The 26,876-nt window shown below is 47.2% G+C and overlaps 1 protein-coding gene across 1 annotated transcript in view; it reads right to left on the bottom strand.

Annotated features, from left to right (window-relative positions):
* LOC138579957 (vomeronasal type-2 receptor 26-like) overlaps positions 1-16,804 on the bottom strand; it is a 315,822-nt gene extending 299,018 nt beyond the window's left edge. The window contains exon 1 of the mRNA XM_069650182.1: positions 16,392-16,804. Coding sequence (XP_069506283.1) covers positions 16,392-16,804 — 413 coding nt within the window. The remainder of the gene's footprint in view (positions 1-16,391) is intronic.
* Positions 16,805-26,876: the final 10,072 nt, after the last annotated feature.

The raw sequence follows: 26,876 nt of genomic DNA, 5'->3' as shown, positions 1-26,876 counted from the left end.
CTGATCCTTGTCAACGGCACACAGCATGGATTGTAGAGCACGGACATTACAGACCTAATATTTCAGCAGGCCCCCGACGTCTGCTCCTCTTAATATCTAGCAGCAGGGGTGCATGCTGAGGTGGTCAGGAGTGGTTAGACTGAGGCGCTCCCAGGTTTCTGCACTCTACGGTGCTGCACTGGGGCAGGAGTGTTCTTGGTGAAAATTGGGGTTGCTAAGGTGTCCTGGATCTTCCTTTGTATCCTGTTAACTCCAACTTAGAACTTGCAGCACCAACAGCTATGGTCCACACGGGTGGTGATTAGGGGCCACAGAAGGCAGAAAGGGGTCTCAGGATGAACAAGCAAGTGGAGAAGAAACAGGGATCTATTGACTCCTTAACGAGTAGCGGTGCCCCAGTGTTCAGGCTAGCAACACCTGAGAAGGCAGAGAAATATGCCCCTAGGATCACTAAGGCTTGAGATGACCAGCTGATGACAGCCATGCAAAGTGGGTTCCTGGCAGTCAATGTCAAGCTCAGCGACATTGTAGCCACCATCGGCTCTCTAAAATCCAAACTTGAGAAAGAGACAGGTGGCATAAATGAAGCAGAACACAGGATAAGCACTGTTGAGGACACAGCAAGTCAACACGACCGGGATATCACAATGCACAAAGCTCAACTAAATAAGACCCGGGGGAGAGCGATGACCTTGAATCAAGATCAAGGCACTATAGTATTCGGATTGTTTGAATACCTCAGGCTGCAAGCAGGGGACCCATGGAACCTTTCATAAAAGGGCTGCTGAAGACCCTCTTAGGGGCCGATCAATTCTCCATCTATTTCCTTGTTGAACGGGCGCACCGCACTCTAGCACTGATCCCCAGACCTGGGGCCCCACCGCGTATAATAATAGCAAGGATCCTCAACTACAGGGACAGGGACTACATCCTAAAATTATCAAGAGAGCGGGGGACATTACATTATGAAGCTAACAATATTCACATCTACCCCAACTTTGCGGCTGGAGTGCAGGCACAGAGAAGATCATATGATGCTGTCAAGAAACTGCTGAGGGCCAGGCAGGTCTCATATGCCCTCATGTTCCCTGCAAAATTGCGATTTCAGCAGGGAGGAAGGACACATTTCTTTGAAAATCCCGCGGATGCCACAGCGTATATTGAATTATCAATATCACTCCTTCCACCTAAACAGAGAAGAGTCCCTGATAGGCATCCGACAAGAGGATTGAACAGAACTTGGATGAGAAGTGACGGTGAAGGTGGCAAAGGCATGGTACCGAACTGAATTGTACACAGACATGTGAACATATTTGTTGATTAATCAGGGTCTAGGTAGCTGGGTGGCAGGCTACTGTGCTGCTCTGAGCACGACCTCTGGAATTTTCCAAAGTTTAAAGTGCCGGCATCATCAAGTTGGGGTAGATGGTGAGCATGGTGGGAGGAAGGGGGCAAATCAAGGGGAATATTGGAATGCTAAAGCTGTGGTTATGGGGTGTGAGGAGGCGGGTGTTGTTTGGAGGGAAGTTAATGATTTCTTGAAAATTGACAGTAGCGGGCTGGTGAATGGACTGGGCGGCGGCATCTCCTGTACAAAATTGGGTATATTAATGGTTCATAATTGTTTGGCATTAGACTTGCATGCCGGGTGAGACAATTGCCCTAATGTATTGGAATGTCTGGGGGCTAAACAATCCTATTAATGCCAGAAAGATTGCAGCATATTTGGCTAGACACGCCCCTAAAATAGCAATGTTACAAGAAACTCATGCACTGGGCCTGGTTAACACTGGTTTTGTGCACAGCCGGGGGAAACACAGATACTACACAACTTATTCATCCCAATCCATAGGTGTACTAATCATGATAAATCGTACAATACTCTTTCGGGAAGTGGAGGTGTGGTTGGATCCTGCGTGCAGATATATTGTGATAAAAGGAATACTGGCTGTGGAAGCGGTCATTCCAGTAAACACTTCTGGCCCAAATGTGGACAATCCTGAGTTCTTCTCCCAGGTATCACAAATGTTGATAGGGATGGGTGATGCCCCCATAAGCTGGGGGGAGAGATTTTAATACAACTATAGATGTGAGTTTAGACCGAACGACCACCACCGGGCACGAGCTGTCAGCTGCAGCCAGAATGCTTAAGGAGATAATGTAGCACCTGGAACTTATAGATTTATGGAGGAATATGCATGTGGAGCTTACAGAATACACATATTCCTCTACGGTCCATGATGCAATGTCAAGGATCGACCTCTGGCTGCTCTCTGCTGTCTGGGTGCCCTGTGTGCGTGGTAGCAGAATTCTGGCTCTCACCCTTTCGGACCACTCCCCGTGGTGGTGTCCATTGAGTTGGGCAATTTACAGCAACCCCAATTATTATGCAGAATACCTAGAGAGGTGCTCACTGACAGCGTGTTAGTGGAAGATCTCTGTGACAAAATCAAAAGATTTTTTGAGGTGAATGACGGTTCAGTCCCTTAGTATGCCACAATTTGGGAGACCTTTAAGGTTTGTCTGAGAGGCACTATGATAAAAGTCACAACTAGGACACTAAAGAGTACCAGGCGAGAGCTAGCAGTAGTGAAAGATGATCTACGAAGGCTATAGAATGAATATGTCACAAAATCTGATACAGCATTACTTGGGGTCATAAAAGGCAATCTACGTGAGCTTTGAGACCTAGCTGATAAGGAGGTACGATACATAGCCAAACCGGTCTGGGCGAGGCGCTAAAGTGAAGAAGACAGACCTGAGAGCTTATTGGCGAGAATAATTAAAACTGAGAAATGCATAGCACCCATCATGGGAATATTGGGATCTAACAGGGAGCTCCTAACAACCACAGAGGCAATTAACGGGGAGTTGTTGGGGTACTATATTAAGTTATATGCTAACGCTGATATGTGCACAATAGATGAAATTGAATCATACTTACATGGGGTACACCTACCGTCCTCCCACAAAGAGTAGGACGGGCCTAAACTCCCCTATTACGGTCAGAGAAATAGGCAATGTGATAAATATGCTTGCATCAGGCAAGACTCCTGATCCGGACAGCTTAGGCATAGAATTATACAAGACTTATTCTGACATCCTGCCCCAAGGCTATTGAAAGTATGGGAAGAGTCGAACGCAATAGAGAAGCTACCCACTACCCTGGCCGAGGCTATAATCACAGTATTATCAAAGCCGGGCAAACCGACGAATGAGGTTGCTTCCTATAGACCATTGTCCTTAATTAATTGTCATGACAAAATATATGCTAAAGTACTGGCAAACAGAACATTACCATACATGACTCACCTTGTACACACAGACCAGTCCGGTTTCATCCCGACTAGATCTACGGCCCTTAATTTGAGATGCCTTTTTGCCATAGTAGTCCACATTGATAAACAGGCTCAGGCGGTGGCGGCATCGCTTGATGCAGAGAAAGCGTTTGACTCTGTGTCCTGGAATTACTTGTTTGCAGTACTTAGACGATTTGGGTTCGGCGAATATTGTTTTAAGTGTGTTAGACTCCTCTACACCAAACCAAGAGCCAGAATAAGAACCAACTGGGCTCTTTCTGAATCATTCACACTTGAAAGGGGGACAAGACAGGAATGTCCTTTTTCACCACTATTATTTTCACTTACAATAGAGACATTGGCACAACAGATCAGGGAACAGCACCCCCACAGGAGCATACACATAGCGGGGCTGCACCAGGTTATATCCTTATATGCGGATGATACCCTACTATTTATAAGGAACCCAGAGACAAACTTGGGACCGATCATGGCAGATGTAGCCACATTTTTTCATCAATTCCGGCAAAAAAATTAATGCTACTAAATCTGAACTGTCCCCATTGACGGACAACACTGTAATGTCGACTGACCTCAAATGGACCCCAACAAATCTTATATATCTGGGAGTGAAGGTAGCAGGCACCCGACAGTCACTATACAAACTAAATCATGGGGAATATAACACTCTGGCCGTGAAGCTTGGACTCTGGGGGAAATCTACGATGTCACTGTACGGCAGAGTATCCCTCTTAAAAAATTATACCTAAGCTCATGTATCATGATACAAATATACCAGTATGGCCAGGCAAAAAGTTCTTTGTTCTTTGTAAAACTCTGATCCATGGCAGTGCATTTTGTATGGGGCGGAGAGGTGCCACTTATGAGTTGGGTGAGACTCACAACACCCTACAAAAGGGATGGCTTGGCCGCCCCAGATTTCGAATTGTACTATCTGGTGGCCCAAGCACAAAATGTGAGCTACTGGTGTGCAATGACCCCCAAATCGATACATATAGGCATGGAGCATTACGGGGCCGCCTCAACAGACCTCAAGGTGTGCACATTTGATCCAGTGCGTATGACAGTAGGGGCATGGAGGCGACTGTTCAAGCACTTACCAATAGCGGTCCCATAGAATAGAACAATTGGACTCTGAAATTGTACCTCCCTTCCCCCCATGTATGACGCAGACATGCAAAAGGCCTGTGACCCAGGTAAAGAGATGGTGCTAGGAGACCTATGTCTAAGCGGCAGTTTGTTACAGTATTTCCAACTCAGAGCAGCAGCACGCCGCAGATGGCCATCATTCCCACAGGAGGCGGAAACATGTGAATGTATTGAGGAAATGACCTCAAAAGAAAGACATAGGGGCCAGTTTGCATGACTATACTAGGGGGTGCAGCCCACTCAGCCCCCTAGGATTACAGTTAAGTCCAACTGGGAGAAAGATCTAGGGGGGAGTATTGATGATATGAAGTGGCGCAGATGCTGCCTCCTGATGAGGGAAGTTGCGTTAAACTCAAGAATGAGGCTTATTCAATCTAGTGTTTTTAAACAGTTGCATTACACACCGGCTAGCGTAGCACGCTTCTTTCCAACCACGGAAGATGAATGCATGAAATGTGGACAAAGGGGTGCAGGTTCGTATCATATGTTTTGGGCCTGTCTAGCGGTGGCACGATTCTGGCAGGATGTAGCGACAGTGCTGCGTGTCATGGTTGGAGTTCCACCCACGTTAATCCCACAAAAATACCTGCTGGGAGACATTGGGAAAGTTTCCGCACTAAAACGTAAACTGTTTCATTACGACCCAGGCGGTAAGTTACCGCCTGGGTCGTACCCTTACCACCATGGTGTAAACTATGTTTACACCATGGTGGATGGCGGATTTACCGCCCCATTCCAAGGTGAGTGGGGCGGTAAATCCCCATTTCCCATTTTACCCTTCCCCATTCCCATTTTTGCCCCATAGGGCATAATGGGAGTGGGGAAGGCGCTAATTACGCCACCGTAAATTACAGTGGCGTAATTAGCACAATGGTCCCTTAGCGCCATGGATGTTAACGCCTGCAAAAAGCAGGCGTTAATATCACCATGGCGCTAACGGACCTTGTAATCAGGCGTTAAGGGTCGGCGCTGTTTACGCCGCCGTTAACCCCTTAACGCCTGATTCGTAATGAGGCCCATGTGTATAGTGGCAAAGAAGTGCATATTACTTAAATGGAAATCGAAATATGCGCCCACACCCACTGAATGGCTAGGAGAACTGACATTTGTAAATGAAAAAGATGTGGGGTATACTATGACTGTACCAGCCGTGAGCAGACCAACGGACATATGGGAACTTTTCCGGTCATGTCTTGATACAGTCTCAGCAAGGACTTGCTTCAGAGACAATTGTAATGTAAGCTATGTGTGTTATGTGAACCAAAACTACATGTATGTCTATTGTTTGAAATCCCGTGCTCATGTGGCCTGGTCCAACCTGTCTACCTGCCTGCTTGAATAAAGGTTTAAAAAAAATGTGGCCAGGATGCTGTGTAAGCCAAACAGGTATGAACGTGAATCAGAACAGGTTCTGGAATGGACATTTTTTTTTTGCTTTTCTTTTTGTGCCAGGAGAAGCTGCCAATAACCTTTTATCAAACCAAATATACATATATATATATATATATATAGAATTTCCGATTCTATCATTTAATTGATTCTCTGCTTTGGCAAGTTGTTGAAACGTGCATGTCGCTCACCGTCTAAACATCAATACGGACATGCAAGCAGCTGTTTGAGTTTCATACAAGTGCAATTGGTGATATTTGTGTATGTATGCAGCAGCACTAGAAGCTGACGCCCGCTGAAAGTATTGTAGATGGGCCAGATGTTTTTTTTCACTTTATTCCATTTATCCTGGGATTCTCTCATATGTTATTTCACCAGTTCCCATATTCCCACACCAATATCATTTTCCTTCTGGCCTTTTGCAGACACGTAGTGTTGTTCAATGTTGTGTCCTCTGGAGTTCTGCACTGCCCTTTGAGCATGTTCAAAACCTCCAGCTGCTCCTTTGCATATACATGTCCGAACAGGGAGAAACTTTTAGGTACTTGTTGAAGCTTTCAGACAATTACTAGGGACTGTAAGTAGGCCAGGGACGTCATTGGGGGGTTGCCAGGTATCACAGCCTCAATCCCTGGGTTCTCCCTTGCTACCCCTGCAATCTCCCTTGCTACTGCTGTAAAAAAACAAAACACATTCATTTTTTAAACTGAAGCTCCTCAAGTAGCAGGGGCCCCCTGCAGCTCCTGTGGTGCGGGGTTCCTGCCACACCAGCTCTGGGGGTGCCCTGAAGCAGTCTTCACCCATCAGGGTGAAGGCTGGGCCGGGGCTTTCAGCACATGAAGGAAGTGCACAGTAGGGGTCGGAGCTGAACGTGAAATGTGGCACGTGTCACATGCCACATTCAGCTCCAACCCCTTCTCCTCTGGCTTCCTTGTGGCTCATATACAGGAACCAGGATGCTCTCCCAGCTTCCTTTTTGTGAGCAGCACAGAGGTGGCCTGGAGTGATGGACCAAAGCGGGAAAAACAGGCAAGAAGGCTTTTAAAAAATAAATGTGATGTGTATTTTGCATGTGTGAATTGCGTGTCAGCTGTATGTATGTGCTATGGGTCAGTGAGTGGTGGGTGAATGAGTAGGAATGTGATAGTGTGTGTTTGAATGTTCTGGGTGGGTGGGTGCATTCCTGTGTGGAGAATGGAGTGCAAGAGCATCTGAGAGGTTTATGGACGAGTGAATGGTGGGTGAGTGAGTAGGAATGTGAGAGTGTGTGTGTGTGTGTGTGTTGAAATGTTCTGGGTGGGTGCTAGTGTAAGTGTAAGTGTATGTGAGAGAAGATATATGGGTGAGTGACTTGTGGGTGAATTGGTATGAAAGTGATTGTGTGTGTGAATGTTCTGGGTGGGTGGGGTGGTATTCGGAAGAATGGGTGGTGAATGCAGTATGAATGAATCTTAGAGATGATGTATGGGTGGCTGAAAAGGGACGTGTGTGTGTGTGTGTGTGTGTGTGTGTGTGTGTGTGTGCGCGCGCGCGTGTGGAAGACTGGGGAATCTCAAGAGTATTTTGACACATTCTTTATTGACTTTGCATATTTTACTGGTATTTTCTGGCAAAGCCTAGTTCATGACTGGCATTATGGTACAGCCAGTTTAGCTTTTGCTTACTGTGGCATGACATGTGTTACTTGTCATCTCTGATAAAGCAAGGATGAGTAGTATTACCTCACTAGACTGATATTTTGGTGTAGCGGCCTGTGTATTTCATACTGAAGCAAGGATAAGTGCTCTTATGGGTCTAGACTGGTTTACATTGGAACCAGTTTGGGCACGTTGTCTTACTGTGACATGTCACTTTTAATAGCCACACCAACGCGAGTATTTTCTTATATAGGAGTATTGGCATATATTGGCAGAGCAAGCTTTGTGCCTAGGGCAAGTAATGATACTATAAAAAATATCTCAAATTGAACAAGAGTATGCTCTTATATGGGAATACTAGAATTTGTGGCGGAGCCAGTAAGGAAATGTATGGGCACAGCCAGCATGAAAATGTTTTTTATATTGGGATATATTGAAGGGACCGGCATGACAATGCATCGAGAAATGCACTTGGGCACTTTTGGTGACTTGCATTTATTGTACTTTTTTTCAATGAGTAACCCTACACCCTACAAAACCGATGTCAAACTGTCTGGCCTTCTTCCCGCATTTTCACAGAAAGTGAGCTGTGTAATGCACCATTTTAACCCTTTATTCAAAGCATGCTCTCATGGGAGGGGGAAGAATGCTCCTGAGTCTCCCCTCCTATTCGTCTCCAATACCTGCTGTTTTTGTTAGTTTGGGCCGCCTCGTGATGCTCAGTCGCAATCGCATATTTGTGGCAAATATTTACACCCTCCAAAAAAACAATGCACCAGCCACCACTGGTGGCTGGTATATTTTGGGGCCAGGCATCCCCCCCTTCTTTCTACACTTGGTGAAACATGTAAGCTTTGATTAAAAAAGATAGTTACTTATTACACTTGGAGAAGTGCATGCCCCTGCAGCGGCATAATCATCATGGACACTGCGCACACATGGGGGTCCGGGCCGGCACGGGGTGTGACATGCCCTGTGCTTTCTTAAGGAGCTTAGGCGGTCCCTCAGCATGGCTCTCAGAAGGGCCCCCAAATACCTTTCTACGCCACTGATTGGCCGCTGCTCACCTTGAATGCATTCAAGTGTGATGTGAATGGTTGAGAGGGGCCACAATCGCAACCAGTACCATGCTTTGGTACAACACTGTTTAAGAAAATAAGCATTGGATACAGAGTCTCAGAAGTGAGAGAGCCATGGAGTGACCCACCCCACTCAAACTCCTTCTTGGAAAGGGCTCTGTGGAAGCTTCAATCACAGATCGGTCCTGGAGGAGTCAATGAATAAAGAACCTCGCACATAGAGCTCTGAAAATGGTAGATGCATTGAACCCAACTCCTGAGCAAAGTGCAGCCTCCTCCCCGCCACACACCTCGTCCCATTAACAAAAATTGAAGAAGGGTCATGTATCAAAGGCTAGGACATTAAGTGTTGTATTCGGCTCTGGGTTGTGGGGGACAATATGTGATTGCTTGTCACATAACTGAAAGATAAATGTACACAATCGATGGCCTCATCTTAAAGCCGCACAATAGGTGTCTTCTATCGTAGTGGTAGCTGAATCATAGATACATTTATAACCAGGGAATTTTGTTGATATTAAATCCTAGTGAATTATTTAATTTTCAGGCCTTGCTCATGCAGCATTTTGCTCCTGGGTAAACGCCTCCCAGGTCAGTGTTTATTTGGCTTGTTTAAAACGCCACAGATAACGATTACTTCTTTGTCCATTGATCTATAGATGTTTCATACACTAGTTCTAGCCCTTGTTCGAGATTTCGGTTACCCTTACAAGTACTGCATTATGTATGTTTTACATATAGGCTCCACGTTGAATCTGGAAAATGACATTCCTCAAATGTGTGGTCATGGACAAATCTCACCTCCCTCTGTGCCTCGGTTCTTATATCTGGCTTGAATGAGAGTGTATGGAAGCATGGGTGTTACACGCATCTGAAATTCGTGTGTCTTCACTTCCTGTGATGTCACTTGGGGGCAGGGTCAAATGACATCATTTCCTGTGATGTCATTGGAGGTCGAGGGTTGTGTGATGTCACTTCCGCTACCCCTGTCATTTTGGTGAAATTAGTCCCTGAAGTAGGTCATCCCAATTCTTCACGTGTTCATCAACCAACTTCCTCTCAAGGTTTTTCAAGGTTTTAATGAAGCCCTCATCTAAGTCATGAATTTGTAGTCTATAAATGGAGTTGGAGAAGCTTTTTATATGGAATACAGTGTTCAACACATCAATTAGCTGGCACATAAAGGTAGACCATGGGTCTGTTAGGATTTCTATAGTAAACCCCATATTGGATAAACCCAGGAAAAGGTGTTTGAGGACTTTCTGACTCATATGGTTCTGCATAAAGAAAAACCTTGGCATAATTGGTAGCAGAGTCAACAACCAACAATACATATTTGTATATGACCTTTCAGCGATATAAGGTGTGTGCTACATCCATACATAGGTTGGAGAAAGGTACCTCAATAGTTAATTGGAATAGAATGCATCCTAAATCTATACTTCAGGACGGTCCGACAGTTTGGAGAGGTTTTACAAAATGATTTGGTGTTGTAGACAAGAAAGTGGATCAATTCTCCTTAGTCATGGCCCCCTCACCACCGCCCTGTTGGAATGATGGACGGAAACTTACAATTGGGAGCCCATGCACACATTTATGCGATATGCCCATACCCCGTTGACTATATGAAAAATGTTATGCACTAAGGCAGCCATTCAGAAGATACCCTCATGTTGAAACAGTGGAGGAAACCTACCAGGAAGGATGCCCCTTGCCGAGGTATTGAAAGGCAGCCATGGATGAAATGGTGCGCGATATGAATGCACGTTAAACAAAATCAAATGACAGTAATAGAATGTCCTAAAGAAAATATATGAACCTATGTTTAAATGATATGAAAATACTTAAGAATGATGTTGTAACTAAAGCACAAAGAGAAACATGTACTCCATGATACAGCATTTACAGATACAAAGAAGAATGAAATGTTCACTGGTCAGTAACTGTAAATACGCTGAAACGCAAGGTACAAATAATACATAGAAGCTTGCTTAAAGAGGCATATATTTAACGTTTAGGACTACCATGAGAACAAGATGGCTGATGGCTTATGACAATCAACCCAACTATCTCAAAATGCGAGCCCCGAGCTTTTATGTGAAAAGAGGATGAAAAAGCTGTTTTCCTTGTGAAATGTGGGAGTACAGTGGCTTAAAACCAAGGATGCTATTTAGAGAGATGGAGGAAAAGCACAAAGGGAGTCTAACAACTAAACTCTGTTCAAGGACATATTTCCCAAATATTAGGAGAATAAGAATATTTACTGATGCCAAGTGTTGAATAATTAAAAAGGCACAACGTCAATATGGGATAGAGTGAGCAAGTCTTTAAAGGCTACAAGTAGAACTGCACCCAGCATAATTGAATCAAATGATATTAAATGCACCGTTGAAATGGACAATCTCATGGTCTTGCCATATGTGATGAAGAGCTCACAAAAAAGGGCTATTCATTTGGTCTGGAGCGAATATAGCTGTATACCTACACTCCCTCAAATGCCCCAAGACAGTGCAGACTGCCAAGGTCAGTCTTAAAACAGAAGAACCTGACATGAGGCCTACCAATGGGAGAGGGTGGCCTAATTGGAAAACAAAGGAATAACTGACATATCTATAACCACCTGGGTTTCATGTCTATGTACATGCTGCTAAAAAGTCAAATGTACAAGGTTGGATTTGGGTTGCCAACCAATTAGAATAGGCTGCCATGCACTTTCCTATATAATGTTGCAAAATATTAGTCCGCTGCTACATGTTCTGCTATGACGAGTACACTACAACATGTGATTAGAAGTAGCTTGGGGTGTGTCTCACAGAAAAGAGACCACCAATTATAAACTAACAGGCACATTTCCTATAGGAGTACATGATCCCCTAATCCAATCCCACCCCTCAATAGGTTATTGAAGTTTGCCACATAGGATGACATCAAAGATGAAGCATCTATCATTATATAAGCTAGAACTAAATGATAAGTGTAAAGGACCGGAGGGGGGTGTCTGTACTTCCGCTATCTATATGGTAGAGGAGAGGCACAGAGGACCCCAGCCAAGATTCTCTATTGTGCTATTGTGGTAGCAATGGACGAGCAATCAAGGCCTAGCTTCTCAGGAAGGTGATGCGGGCTGCTTCTTAAGTACAGTGTAGTCCCCAAGCACCCACAAAGGAATGTCCGCACACTGTATCGGTTAAAAAACAGTCTTTATATAATTAATATTCAAGGTTATATACAATATCACGATAACACACTTTGTGCTCGGTTATCTACAATGGCAAATATATACAATTCTACATGGTACCACAGTTACTAAGTTACTATTAGATTTCTTTAAAGTGCATCAACTGTACGGTTAAATGGCACACAAATCAAGGCATAAGGGAAACCAACAGTAGAGAAAAGAGGAAAGCAGAAATACTAGTCACCACCGTTAAACACAGCTCTGTGTGGATATCCCCCCACCTGGGCAACCTGTAGAATAAAGGTACAAGCCCAGTCCATATATTGTTCACAATAGACTTCCCAATAGTTGTGCAACCCCTAAGTACCCGGCGTTGTAGCGTTCCTCGTCGGGTAAATCGACGGCCCTTCTTGAGTGTCCTCCGTTTAAGGCAGGAGTCACGGGTCGTTGAACATCCGACAGATAACAGGTCGAGCTACGACGGTGAAATGGCAGCTTCATTCCTAGCGGTGCTCGTTGATGGACAAGCGTAAATGTCCTACAAGGAAGAGGCGTGCGTGGCACCTCAGTGTCGATAGTTCTGGACCACAAAGAGTTTGAAGAACTGTGGCCCAGCAAGGGCGTCGAGTCATCAGCGTTTCTGTGGTCTTTGGGTGGCGGGAAACCCACCGGCAGATGCTCCTCGGCGCATCGACAGTCAGGCCTTCTCCAGCAGGATACAGTTGCAACGATGCGGACGAGAGCGTCCTTGGATTTGAAAGTTCTTAGGCAAACGATAGCACGGCGGATCCAGTCGGCAATGGCGGTCTTCGACAGTGGCGGACAACAGTCCGGGCGCTTCTCTTTGGGATTCCGTGGCAGTCCCCGTCTCGGGTCGGCAGCCTGTCGAAGGTCTGTCTACCAGGGAGCTTTGGCAAAGGTCTGCTGGTGCACAATGGTCCCTCGTAGCTCGGGAACAGGGCGCCTTACCAGGTCCTCTCTGGGTCAGTCCTTGGAGACACAGCAGCTTTCAGATTGTGAAGGAGAGCAACAGCAATTCTTCTCATCATGCAGGGCTTCAAGGTCAAGCTTCAGTTACTCCAGTTACTCGTCGTAGTGGACTTCAGCTTCTGAACACGATTCCTAGCAGTGAGAGGTCCCCAGATATACTGTTGATCTCCCATTCATTCCGTTGGGTCATACTCAAGCATCCAATCACGACTACGGGCATTCAGGCAGGCAGGTAGCCAATCAGGCACACAGTGCATTCCGACCATTCACTTCTCTCCAGACACTCACAACAAGTTATGTGCATTGGGACAGGTACCCAACCATTCAACACTCCACACTGCATTCATACCGGTTTCGGCAGGGCTGTTTCAGTCATTGTGTAAAACACCAGATACTAGACACCCACAACACAGAATGTGTATTCGTCACACACTCCATTCACCCAGGTCCCACCCACAGGCGTACCCACAACATACGGTCGTTGGGAAGGCTCCAGCCAGTCTGGTCAGCACTTCCCCACACTACCATATAAGAAACATCTACCCAACAGCCAGTCAGGGGGAAGGGACAGAGTCAGGGCTTCCCAGGACTTCGGGAAGATCAAGGTAACAGGCGATGGAAGGCAAGAGGCCATGGGGTCCATTTTGTCTCCATCAGGAATCTACCGATTCCAATTACAGGGCCTGGGCATCCCAAAATGGAGGACGCTCAGGGCACCAGTCAATTCAGGACAGAGCTGCCACCAGCCCGTACCCTGCTCTGTGGGTCACACACAGGTGCCCAAAAACATACAGTAGGGGCACAGGGTTGCACCCCTACCCATGAGTGCCCTAAGGGTATCCCATGGGTCTGTTCACCAAAACCAAAGGAGAGAGCTGCACCGCTAGGAGTCCCACATGAACTCCTGTGTGGAAAACACGACAGAACACACGATAAAAAGCAGTAAAGGACAAGGATATGGAGGCATGCATTTCCAGCATCACAGTCGCACCCCCCAGACTGAAGTTAGGGTGCCTAATCTCCCACAAGATAGACACCCTCATCCAGACGGTCAACATACCTTCTGGAAAGGCCATCTGCATTATCGTGACTCTTCCCTGGTCTATGGTCAATGGTAAAGTCTAGCCCTTGCAGGCTAATGGACCACCTGAGCAGTTTCGGGTTTTCACCCTTCATCTGCATAAGCCACTTCAAGGGCTTATGATCAGTTTGGACCTTGAAGGTAGTGCCAGTAAGGTAGGGTCTAAAACACCTAAGGCTCCGAACTATACTGAAACATTCCGTTTCAACAGTAGCCCACCTAAGTTCCCTACCCTTAAGTTGTCTACTGATGAATATGATCGGATGTTCTCTTCCTTTGTCATCTAACTAGGACAAGACAGCTCCAATTCCGGTGTCGCAGGCGTCAGTTTGAACGATAAAGGGCTTGCTGTAATCAGGCTCACACAAAACAGGTGCCCTACACAGACTTTCTTTCAAGCCATCAAAGGCCCTCTGACAGTCTTCAGTCCAATTAACCTTCCTAGGTTGTTTGGGTGAAGTCAGAGCTGTCAGTGGTGCAGCTATGGTTCCATAGTCCGCCATGAAATTGCGATAATACCCAGTGAGGCCCAACAAGGCTCTCACCTGGGTTTGAGTAATGGGAGTCTCCCAGTCATCTACATCCTGTACCTTACTGGGGAGATGTTGGATTTGACCCCCTCCTACCTCATGACCAAGATACGTGACTTACCCTGAGCTATCCGGCACTTGGTGGCCTTGATAGTGAGGTTAGCCCTTTTCAAGGCCTGCAACACTTTATCCATATGCGTCAAATGCTCTTCCCAGGTGGAACTGTAGATGGCAATGTCGTCTAAGTAAGCCACACAAAAGGCTTCCAGCCCACTGAGCGCATGGTTGACCAATCTCTGGAAAGTGGCAGGGGCATTCTTCAACCCAAAAGGCATGACCCTACACTGGTAGAGTCCCTCCGGTGTTGAGAACGCTGTCTTTTCCTTGGCATGGTCCGATAGAGTTATTTGCCAATAGCCTGAGGTAAGGCCGAAGGTACTCACAAATTTGGCAGCACCTATGGTTTCCACGAGTTCATCAGCCCTGGGCAATTGGGTGCGCGTCAGTTTTGGTGACTGCATTGACTCCTCGGTAGTCCACACAGAACCTCCAATCCTTGGTACCTGCTGGGAACTTGCCTTGGGGACAAGGACCACTGGACTGGAGCAGGGACTGGTTGAGGGTTCAATAACACCCAGATCCGACATCTTGGCGACCTCAGCCTGGATGTGGTTCTTAACTGTATCTGACATACGGTAGCACCTGCTTTTGACAGGCACACTGTCACTAGTGTCAATTTCGTGCCTACACCATGGTGTAAGGTCTGGTGTCAGGGAAAACAGAGAGGTATACTGCTGGAGCAAAGCCCTGCAGGCCCTCTGCTGCTCTGTCGTCAGATCTGGAGAGAGATGTACTCCCTCCACTGAGCCATCCTGAGGGTTGCTATGCAGCAAGTCAGGAAGGGGCTCACTCTCATCCTCTTCTTGCTCTGAAGTTAGCAAGAGACATGAGACTTCAGCTTGCCTGTGGAAAGGCTTGAGCCTGTTAACATGGAAGACCTGAGGGGCTACCCCAGAGGCTCCCATGTCAACCAGATAATTGACCTCGCCCATCTTGGAGATTATCCTGAAGGGTCCAGTCCATTTATCTGCCAAAGCCCGAGGCTTGGTAGGCTCCATCACGAGGACCTCCTGTCCCGGAGTCCAATCCACTTTCGATGCTTTAAAGTCATGCCAGTTTTTATTCAATTCCTGGCTGGCCTTGAGATTCGCTGTTGCCTGACCCATCATCTGTGTCATCCTCCGTCTGAGGCCTAACACATAGTCCCCCACTTGCTTGGCGGGACCTGGAGGGGTGGCCTCCAAACCTTCTCTGATTAAGGCAAGGGCCCCCTCACGGGATGTCCAAAGAGTAACTCAAAGGGGCTGAAACCAACACCCTCTTGAGGTGCCTCTCTATAAGCAAACACCAGGCATGGCAGGAGAAGATCCCACTTCTTCCTTAGGGGCTCTTCCAAAGCGCCCAGCACGCCCTAGAGAGTTTTGTGAAATCTCTCAACCAAACCGTTGGTCTAGTGTGGTAAGAGGTGGAGAACTTATAGGTTACCCCACACTCTTTCCACATGGTTTTCATGTAACTCGACATGAAGTTTGATCCTCGGTCAAAGCCAACCTCCTTAGGGAATCCAACATGGGCGGAAATTCCCAGGAGACCCCTGGCAACCACCTTTGCAGTTACGGTCCGAAGGGGTATAGCCTCAGGGTACCTGGTGGCATGATCGACCAAGACCAGGATGAACCGATATCCACCTGACGTGGGAGGGTGAAGGTGTCTGACAATGACGATGCCCACCCTCTCAAATGGTGCGCCAACCACTGGCAACGGCTGCAGTGGGGCAATGACACTGCCTCCAGTCTTGCCAGACAACTGACAAGTTGGGCAGGTCCTGCAGTGGGACTCCACTTCTACTCCCATCCGAGGCCAGTAGAAATGGGCAGAGTGCCTCTGCTTAGTCTTCTTGGTACCAAGATGATCAGCTAAGGGCACCTCATGCGCCAACTGCAGCAGGAAGGGTCTGTAAACCTGGGGTACCACCAACCTCTTGAGGGCACCAGGTTCAGGCTTAGTAGGCTCACGAACAAGGAGCTCACCCTCCCAATGAATCCGGAATGTCCTAGGGACTTCTCCTTGTGCCTGGGACAGGGCCTGTTTCCTCAGACCCTCGACAGAGTGGCACTCTCTCTGTCCTTTATAGAAGTCTGACCGGGAGGGTCCCCCTTCAGCTAACAAGCATTGAAGGTCGGGGTGATCCTCCGGGTTGAGAACCTCTCCCACAGGAGAGTCTTCTGGCTCTTCTCCCACAGGAGTTGAGACAGGGTTTACCACTGGATCCAGCCCGTCCGGAGTGTGGATCCCAATGTGTGCTATTGGAACAGCATGAAGAGCAGGGGCACCCTCCACAGAAGTGGCCTTCTTACTCTTCCGTTTCCTTCGCGCCTTGGGTTTCCCCATCGGCGAGGGTATCGGACTCGCAGCCGGACCCTCTGTGACCTGCGATCGGGTGACCGCCACAGCAGCCATGGGTAGACCATCCGTGATCATCCCCAACTCGACCAAATAGTTTCCTAACAAAATGTTCGCAGGCACGTTGTCCTGAACCAGGTCCGGAAGCTTTGCTGTCTTGTCTCTAATCGTAATGTTGACTAAGGCTACAGGCAATAATTTGGGAGGCCCACCAGCTAACCTGGCGGTTCTCAGAGAAGCTCCTACATAGTCTTCTGGCTTGAGCAGGGTCCTGTCCACCACTGTCATGCTTGCCCCAGTGACTCTCAAACCAGTAGAAGGCTGGCCATTCAAGAGGAGACTCCTCAAAAACCTACTAGTGTTCTGTGGGATAGTCGCCAGTACTTCTGCGTACTGTTCCCAGGCCCCAAGGGACACTAAGGAAATCTCTACGGGAGCACCGAAGGTGATCCCAGTAGAGGAGGGGAGGACAGTGGTACGGTACGGAGTAGGGATAGGTCAGGCTGACAGCCTGGACTCCAAGTGCCTTACCCTTACACTTGGGGTCACCCCTTCGGTGATCCAGAGCCCCACAATCCCAACAAGTGCTGGGAGTGTGGGGTACGGTGCTGGAACCACTGGGACCCTGCTTTGCAGCAGGCGGACCACTACTCTTACTCCCGCCCACAACAGACTTATCCCCACTAGGTTTTTGGGTCTTAGGAGAGGAAGGTTTTGATTTACCCGACTGTGACTGTTTTTGAGACTCCTCAGCTTTCTCAGAGGCCCCCTTTTCTTTGTCCTTGTCCTTCCCAGTGGAGTCCTTAGGGAACACCTGGTGGAAGACCCACTTGTCAGCCAACCTAGCCAGCTTAAAGGGGTCCAAAATGTTCTGGTCAGCAACATACTGACGCAGCTCTGGTGAACAGGCTTCCGAAAAATGCTCAAAAAACAAAAGGTGGGACAATTCAACAAACATTTTCACTTTGTAACTATCAATCCACCCCATCATGTTCATGTGCGCAGCACTCACCCAGTCAATCCAAGACACTTTCTCTCGTTTCTTAAATTCCCTGAACCGTTGAACCGTTGAAGGTACTGGGTAGGTGTCTTGCCAAACTTGGCAATTAAAGCAGACTTCATGCACTCATACTGACCCCTTTCTTCTACAGTCAGTTTCAGAATACAGTCATTTCCAGTCTGAGGCACTCTGCTCAACAAATACTTAGCCCAATCTCTCTTATCAACATCATGAATTGCACAAGCCATTTCAAACACTTCAATCCATTGTAGGATATCAGAACGCTCCGCATACACACCAACCAAATCTTTCATAAACTTGGTTGCTAGGGACCTGACACTCTCGACTGGTTTAGCTGAAGTCTCCACTCGAGCTTTCTCTAACTGGATACGCTGACATTCAGTGTACTTGTCTTTGAGTTCAAGATCCCTATTCTTGAGTTCCACTTGCTGTGCCACCTCCTCTTTCTTAAGCTCAGCATCTATTTCCAACTTGCGGTATTCAAAGGCCAATTCCATCCTTAATAACTCAAGCTCCAAGGAATTGCTGGGGCTTGGAACAGAGGCAGCAGGACTGGTGGCATTCGCAGAAACAGATTCAGCAAAAAACCCAGGGGCAGAGTCCTCATTGGTTGCATCCCCCCTTCAAGAGTTTCACAATCAGTCTGGTAGTCAGCCCTAGACTTATCCACAAAGTCTAACTCCCTGGCTTCACAAGCACTCTGGAGAGCCTCTAAGCTCATCTGAGTAAATTTACCATTCGCAATAGATTCCATTGCTTGAAATGCAGTTCTCTTGTACACGACTAAACCTTAATTTAACAAAGTGCAGATATCCTTTGTAAGTGGCACGGTTATACACTGATTCTTAAATCCATAAGCATCCCACCGCTGCCACCAGTGTAAAGGACTGAAGGGGGGTGTCTGTACTTCCACTCTCTATATGGTAGAGGAGAGGCACCGAGGAACCCAGCCAAGATTCTCTATTGCGGTAGCAATGGACGAGCAATCAAGGCCTAGCTTCTCAGGAAGGTGATGTGGGTTGGTTCTTAAGTACAGTGTAGTCCCCAAGCACCCACAAAGGAATGTCTGCACACTGTATCGGTTAAAACACAGTCTTTATATAATTAATATTCAAGGTTATATACAATATCACGATAATGCACTTTGTACTCGGTTATCTACAATGGCAAATATATACAATTCTACGTGGTACCACAGTTACTATTAGAACTCTTTAAAGTGCATCAACTGTACAGTTAAATGGCACACAAATCAAGGCGTAAGGGAAACCAACAGTAGAGAAAAGAGAAAAGCAGTTGATACGAACAATTGGCAGAAATACTGGTCAATACCGTTAAACACAGCTCTGTGTGGAGATCCCCCCACCTGTGCAACCTGTAGAATAAAGATACAAGCCCAGTCCATATATTGTTCACAATAGACTTCCCAATAGTTCTACAACCCCAAAGTACCTGGCATTGTAGCGTTCCTCGTCGGGGAATCAACAGCCCTTCTTGAGTGTCCTCCCTTTAAGGCAGGAGTCACAGGTCATTGAACGTCCGACGGAGAACAGATCGAGCTACGACGGTGAAGTGGCAGCTTCGTTCCTAGCGGTGCTCGTTGACAGTGAAGCGTAAATGTCCTGCAAGGAAGAGGCATGCGGGGCACCTCAGTGTTGATAGTTCTGGACCGCAAAGAGTTTGAAGAACTGTGGCCCAGCAAGGGCGTCAAGTCGTCGGCGTCTCTGTGGTCTTTGGGTGGCCCACCGGCGGATGCTCCTCGGCGCGTCGACGGTCAGGCCTTCTCCAGCAGGATACAGCGGCGACGATGCAGACGAGAGCGTCCTTGGATTCGAAAGTTCTTAAGCAAACGGGAGCACGGCGGATCCAGTCGGCGACGGCGGTCACCGACAGTGGTGGAAAACAGTCTGGGCGTTTCTCTTTGTGGTTCCGTGGCATGCCCCGTCTCGGGTCGGCAGCCTGTCAAAGGTCTGTCTACCAGGGAGCTTTGGCAAAGGTCTGCTGGTGCACGATGGTCCCTCGTAGCTCGGGAAGAGGGCACCTTAGTAGGTCCTCTCTGGGTCAGTCCTTGGAGACACAGCAGCTTTCAGATTGTGAAGGAGAGCAACAGCAATTCTTCTCATCCAGCAGGGCTTCAAGGTCAAGCTTCAGTTACTCCAGTTACTCGTCGTAGTAGACTTCAGCTTCTGAACACGATTTCTAGCAGTGAGAGGTCCCCAGATATACTGTTGATCTCCCATTCATTCCGCTGGGTCATACTCAAGCATCCAATCACGACTACGGGCATTCAGGCAGGCAGGCAGCCAATCAGGCACACAGTGCATTCAGGCCATTCACTTCTCTCCAGACACTTTCAACAAGTTATGTGTATTGGGACAAGTACCCAACCATTCAACACTCCACACTGCATTCATACCGGTTCCGGGAAGGGCTGTCTCAGTCATTGTGTCAAACACCAGATACTAGACACCCACAACACAGAATGCATATTTGTCACACACTCCATTCACCCAGGTCCCACCCACAGGCGTACCCACAACATACAGTCGTTGGGAAGGCTCCAGCCAGTCTGGTCAGCACTTCCCCACACTACCATATAAGGAACTTCCACCCAACAGCCAGTTAGGCGGAAGGGACAGAGTCAGGGCTTCCCAGGACTTCGGGAAGATCAAGGTAACAGGCGATGGAAGGCAAGATGCCATGGGGGCCATTTTGTCTCCATCAGGAATCTACCGATTCCAATGACAGGGCCTGGGCATCCTAAAATGGAGGACACTCAGGGCACCAGTCAATTCAGCACGGAGCTGCCACCAGCCCGTACCCTGCTCTGTGGGTCACACACAGGTGCCCAAAAACATACACTAGGGGCACTGGGTTGCACCCCTACAAATGGGTGCCCTAAGGGTATCCCATGGGTCTGTTCACCAAAACCAAAGGAGAGAGCTGCACCGCCAGGAGTCCCACATGAACTCCTGCGTGGAAAACACGACAGAACACACGATAGAAAGTAGTAAAGGACAAGTATACGCAGGCCCTGTCCCTCCGAGGCATTTCCAGCATCACAATAAGACATTGTGATCTTGCATGAGTCAAATTGATGAAGCTTATTCGCCCTGCTTTACTTCTTGAGATTAAAGCAGTTTTTACCATCTCCTTTGAGTCTGTCCTGTTATTGGGTCCCAAGTATTTTATTGTTAATTCCATCTAGCATACTAGATGCTTCAAGTTGCTACAGCACATTTGGTAGCAGTGCAGATGGTTCTGGTCTAATCGACCTAGAGCTCAGACCTATTCTCCCAGACGCTCGACGACTTCTGCCATAAGCCAGACGAGCCCAGAGTTCCCTGCGGTTAGCAGTGCACTAAACAAAAGTCATGTGATCAATATGTTGTCGACAGGTCCCCCTTCGAAGAAATTCCTGTTTGGGCCCCCCTGGTGTCCCGGGGATGAAAGGCGAACTGGTTGATTACTGGAGAGGCGATGCCAAGGGGCTTCGTAGTTGGTAAAAGCATATGAGTAGGTGGGATAGTAATTATGTCATGTAGTAAACAAGAGGTATAGATAGCAACTGGATTTCTGGGGATTATATAAAAAAGAAGAGATAAGGATACCTCGAATTTACGGGCTCAAGGCAGACGAAAAGGGCACACACTATAGTTCCAAAGCAGAAGATTAAGGATTCCTACTGGCAGATCCAGGTAGAAGAGTGAGTGTCAAACCCCCAGAGGAGGTAAATAAAAAGCGAGTAGAATACATCCACTAAGGTAGTGGGGGAAGACGTACGTAAAGGGGAAATATATATGTATACTGTGCCCGTGTAGTTGCGGTTAAGTTGCTGTTTCCATAGGAAGAGCACTTTTTGGGTGGCTTATAACTCTGCTCCTCCTGGAGGAATCCTCACCAAACTTTGCAAAACAAAGTATACGGCCCACTCTGAATTGTTTTGCGAGGGTTGGTCCAGGGGGGGCAAAGTTATAGGGGGGTCCCAAAACCTCTGTTTTTCCCATAGACATAATGGGAAAAAACTTTGCTCACGCCTACAGCCCTAACTGCTGGACAGATTTTCACCAAATTTGCAGCAGGAGCAGCAGCTTGGTCCCAAAAGCGTGCTTTAGTTAATTTGGTGTAAATGCGTGCAGTAGTTTTTTTTTAAATGACCAAAACGTAAGGCAAAAAAATTAGTGATATCTATGTCCGCTCCGCGGACACACTTCCCTGTTCGCTCTGCGGACAGGACACAGATTGGTCAAATGGCTTGCGTCATGTCGGCAGACATGTGACGTGCTCTCCAATTGTCTGGGGTGAAGCGTGAAGGTCGTCAGATTTTTGGAGACGCCCGCCATCTGCGATTCTCGTCCGGTGTCCGCGGACATCGCAGTAAAACATATAAAAAAACACAGCATTGCACTCGTCAAAGTTATCAAATAATGTTTGGGGAGGTGAGCGGTGATGAGGATGGGTTGGAATATGGCTGCAAGAAGCAAAAAAATGTGTTAACTAAAAAACATCCGAACACGAAGAAAGCACATATCGGTGTAGACCATGCTCACGCAGTAAAGCGCACGCGCACAACTACTTCACCCGCTTTTGACTTCTAGCGCACCAGTCAAAATGCACACTTTCTTTTTCAAACTAGCACCCGCACCTCATCCGAACACGAAAACATGCAGAAATGATGACCACGCACAGGAGTTAACGGAAAACACGTAGCAGTGAAGACCGCGCACATGTGCTATAGAAAACACATAGCTGCAAAGACTGCACACACGTGATGTAGATAACACATAGCTGCAAAGACCACGCACATGCGCTGTAGATAACACGTAGCTGAGAAGACCACGCACACGCGTTGAATGAAGCACGCACATGTGTTGAAGGAAGCACGCAGCAGTGTATCTTTTTCAAACTTGCACGCATGCTCTTAACAGATGAATCCAAGCTCACACGCACATGTGCTGTAGAAAATACATAGCTGCGAAGACCGCTCACATGCACTGTAGATAACACATAGCTGCGAAGAGCACACACATGTGTTGTAGAAAACACGTAGTACGAAGACCACGCACACGCATTGTAGAAAACACATTGCTGCGAAGACCGCACACGCGCGCTGTATATAACACGTAGCTGCGAAGATCACGCACTCGTGTTGTAGAAAACACATAGCTGCGAAGACCACACACATGTGCTATAGATAACACGTAGTTGCGAAGACCACGCACACGCACAGTAGATAACATGTAGCTGAGAAGACCACGCACACGCGTTGAATGAAGCACGTATCAGTGTATCTTTTTCAAACTCGTACACGCGCTCTAAACAGATGAATCCGAGCTCACTCGTGCCTCATCCGAACATGCACACACGTTGAAGAAAAACATGCAGAAACGATGACCATGCACAGGCATTAACGGAAAACACGTAGCAGTGAAAACTGCTCACACGCGCTGTGGAAAACACATAGCCGTGAAGACCACGCACACGCGTTGTGGAAAACACGTATTTGCGAAGACCGCGCACACGTGTTGTGAAGTGAAGAGGGGCCCTGTAATGAACCCCGCCTTCCCTTTCCATGGTGGCCATCTTGGTAAAGGATTTTCCTTCCTACACAGGGACGCCACAGGCGTTCCGGTGTGGGAAGAAACATCTTTTTTTTAGCACCCCGGGTTCCCGCTTTGGGAACCTGGGGTGCTAATGGCCTTCATCCATTTAAAAGGACGTTATGGGCAAGTTGCACTAATAAAACCCTATGAAATTTAGTAAAAAACCTTTGTTAAAGGGACTTTATGGTTAAGTTGCTCTACTAAAAACCTGTGAAATTCAGTAAAAAAACTTTGTTAAAGGGACGTTATGGTTCCAAGTAAAACTGAAAAACCCCTGAAATTCGCCAGTTATGGTAAGCTAAGCAACCATAACTCGCGCCACCCCGTGCACTGCTAAGACTAACACCCAGGACATCAAAGATGACATCACAGATGTCATTAATGACATCCCTGATAACATCACTTGTGCATTTACTTTTCATGAAAACTCTGTACAAGGGATTCTTATTATAATGTTGACAGAAAAAGTGTGAAGGATAATTGGAATAGATGTCTTGAGCTATGTAGTGGATTAGGCAATGCATTGATATAAATAGCATTCCATTATGAAGTTCTTTACACTATACTAAGCGACTCAAGTATAAATATAAGCATTGTGTGCAGTATACATGATGGAGGTGCAATATTCATAATCTTACCATGTTGAATAGTGAAATGATAAATGCTTTTTATTAGAGTTTTGTGTACTGTGCAACATGTAATAAGTAGCTAATAAATCAACTTACTAGATATTTTCATTATTACATACAAAACACAAAGCCACAAGAATACATACAAATATTTCTCAAATGGGACCTAGACACTACCCTTTAGGAAAGGCGCATGTGCAGTTTCCAGGCAGCATCAGAATCCTGCATGAGACCCTGCTTGAGCTCGTAGCGTTTTGAAGCAGAGCTCAGAGCCTGGGATCCCTAGGTGAAGAAAGGAAGACACTGCAGCCTTAAGAGACTGGAGTCTCTGGGCTCCGCCCACCCAGGAAGCAGAAGCTAAAAGTGCGACTGAGACGCCCTTGCAGCGATAAGCCCACGCTAGACAAGGGCGTGTGATTTGCACCAAGACTGTTTCGCTGTTTGCTGCTTTGCTGTCCGCTGGCAGCAGGTAATATGCTACCCGCTGGCACTTAAATCACCCTGAAATTAGCCGTCCTGAAAGCTAAGACAGCGAAAATAAAGTGCTGTGTGGCAAGAAGACCTTCCTCTACAACTAGTAACCTGACCACGGGCAACAAGGCATCCCATTGATGCGCTGTGAGCACTCCACTGAAGCTAAGAAGCCATGGACAAGTTTGAGGGTCTGGGTACACTTCTTTTTCCCAGAAAAAAGGAAAATTTGGTTCACCCCACTCAATTAAAAAGTCCTTCCGGCCATGTACTGAGAAGTCAGTACACTCGACTAGAACGTCAAAATGGAAAAGGAAACACCCGAAGTCACTCATCATCAAGAAAAGGAGAAGCTACAACAACATCCTCATCTCCCACTTCCAGGCCCTCGTATGTGCACTCTCCGGCAGGGTTCACTGCCGCCTCTAGAAGAAGTGACAGAAAATCTGGGTCCCTATCTCAAGACTCTGAGGGAAGTCCAGAGGAAGACGAGGTTTTTGGTCTCCCTCCCACCCCTACCGCACGCCTTGAACTTACCTGCAATGATACTGAGAACGGTTGGGAGGGGCGGCCAAGGGGTGATAAGGAATCGCCTGCAGAGGCCCCACCTGCTTCCTTGAACCATCCGCTGATGACCTCCAGCGACCGGCTAGCCGCCACTGTGGCGAGTGGGGCCACGGCTGACGGGGTCAAAGGACGCCGCCGATCTGACCCCAGCTTGCCAGTCGCGCGTCAAATATCCAGGAGAGACCTTCTAGAATCCGTTGCGCATAACGCACAACCTTGTCACGAGGATCAAGGGGACTGGGCACCATCGGAAAGAAACTCGCAAGAAGCAACCCTGCCATCAGTTGCGTCAACCACAGAAACTGGAATGACCATCCAAGTTGAAGTTCATTCAAAACCAAATCTTCAGCAGTCTGACACATGCGAGGATGAAAGAGCTGCGACATCTTCCTCTCCCCTCACCTGTCACCACACACGAAAGGAACGGAGCCCTTGTCACATCCCCCTTCAGCCTCAAAAGAGGGTGAGCAAACAGGCAACTCCGTAGAAGTTGAAACGTCACTTGAAGTTGCCAAAGGGTCACTAACTGAGCCGTACACACATCAAAGACAAACAGCAATGGCATTATTTAAAAAGAAAACCTTGTTAAAAAAAAAAAAACGAGAGGCCAAGGGGAGCTCGCAATCCCGAGTCTTCAGCAAAGAAAACACTGCGCATCAACAAAGAAAACCGACCCAGGAAAAACAACATTTCCTAACCCTTTAATGTCGCATGCATTGAAAGATTTCTTTACTAAACAAATGAAGAGAAAACTAGAGTCAGAGGCGGAGCTTTCTGATGCAGAATTGCTGGACGTGGTTTCAGAAACTCCTTCAGCCCCCAAGCAATGAAAAACACTGGAAAACAATTCCCAGAACCTATCTATAGAGTCCTCACTGTTGCAGGTGCCCAAGACACCGGCCGCCTCGTCTGGAGACCTCCAACCGCGGAATAACCATTCACACTCGCCCCCACGGATAGTGGCAGCAGCTCCGCACCGACTCTCCGTCGAAGGTGACCCACCACAACTACTAGGGACTAACAGTTTGGAACAAGCCCTGCAGGAAATGCCAGCAAATACCCAACTAGGCGATCCAGCACAAAGAAGTAAAACCCACTCAGCATCTAATTACACCCCCGTGATACCTGTGAGTCAAAAACCGGAGACAATTGACCTTGACATACCATGTTCACCAAAACAAAACGATCAACCTAAAAATGCATCTACACCGATAAGAAATAGAAGATCCAGTGATATTTTTGTGAACTCACATAAAGATACACCAGGAAAGAAGATCAACCTACTAACAATCATGTCAGCAATCACGGTGGGATTGTATCCTTTTGTAAAGCTATACGAGTCAATAAATGACACGATGAAAGTCTTGCTCACACTATCAGCAATGACGAGCACAAAAGTAACTTTTTTGGAGGGTTTTATCACAGCACTAGACCATCAAAACATTGAGCGTGAACGACTCTGGAAACTAAGAATCGCTCGTCTCGAAGATAAATTAAAAATGCGATCCTCCACACACACCTGTTTGGTTCATCAATGTAGCTCCCAAACAGAAACCCACACAATGGCTGAGAGATCTGACATCGAAAATAATGTTTTGGCAACAAAAACTGCCCCTTCACTCGACACAGGTCTAGTGGTTCAGGAACCAGAAGGAGAAGGACCCAGTGCGTAAATGGCTCGATCTGGGCAAAAAAGTCTAACTCACACCATTGACAAAAAAAAAAAAAAAAAAGATCCGCCAAAAGTCGTCACAATATTCAAACTCACA

Source organism: Ambystoma mexicanum, chromosome 3p, assembly GCF_040938575.1.
Source record: "Ambystoma mexicanum isolate Mex_15411 chromosome 3p, UKY_AmexF1_1, whole genome shotgun sequence".
In the NCBI taxonomy this organism is placed as follows: domain Eukaryota; kingdom Metazoa; phylum Chordata; class Amphibia; order Caudata; family Ambystomatidae; genus Ambystoma; species Ambystoma mexicanum.
This window is presented reverse-complemented; position numbering and strand designations above follow the sequence as displayed.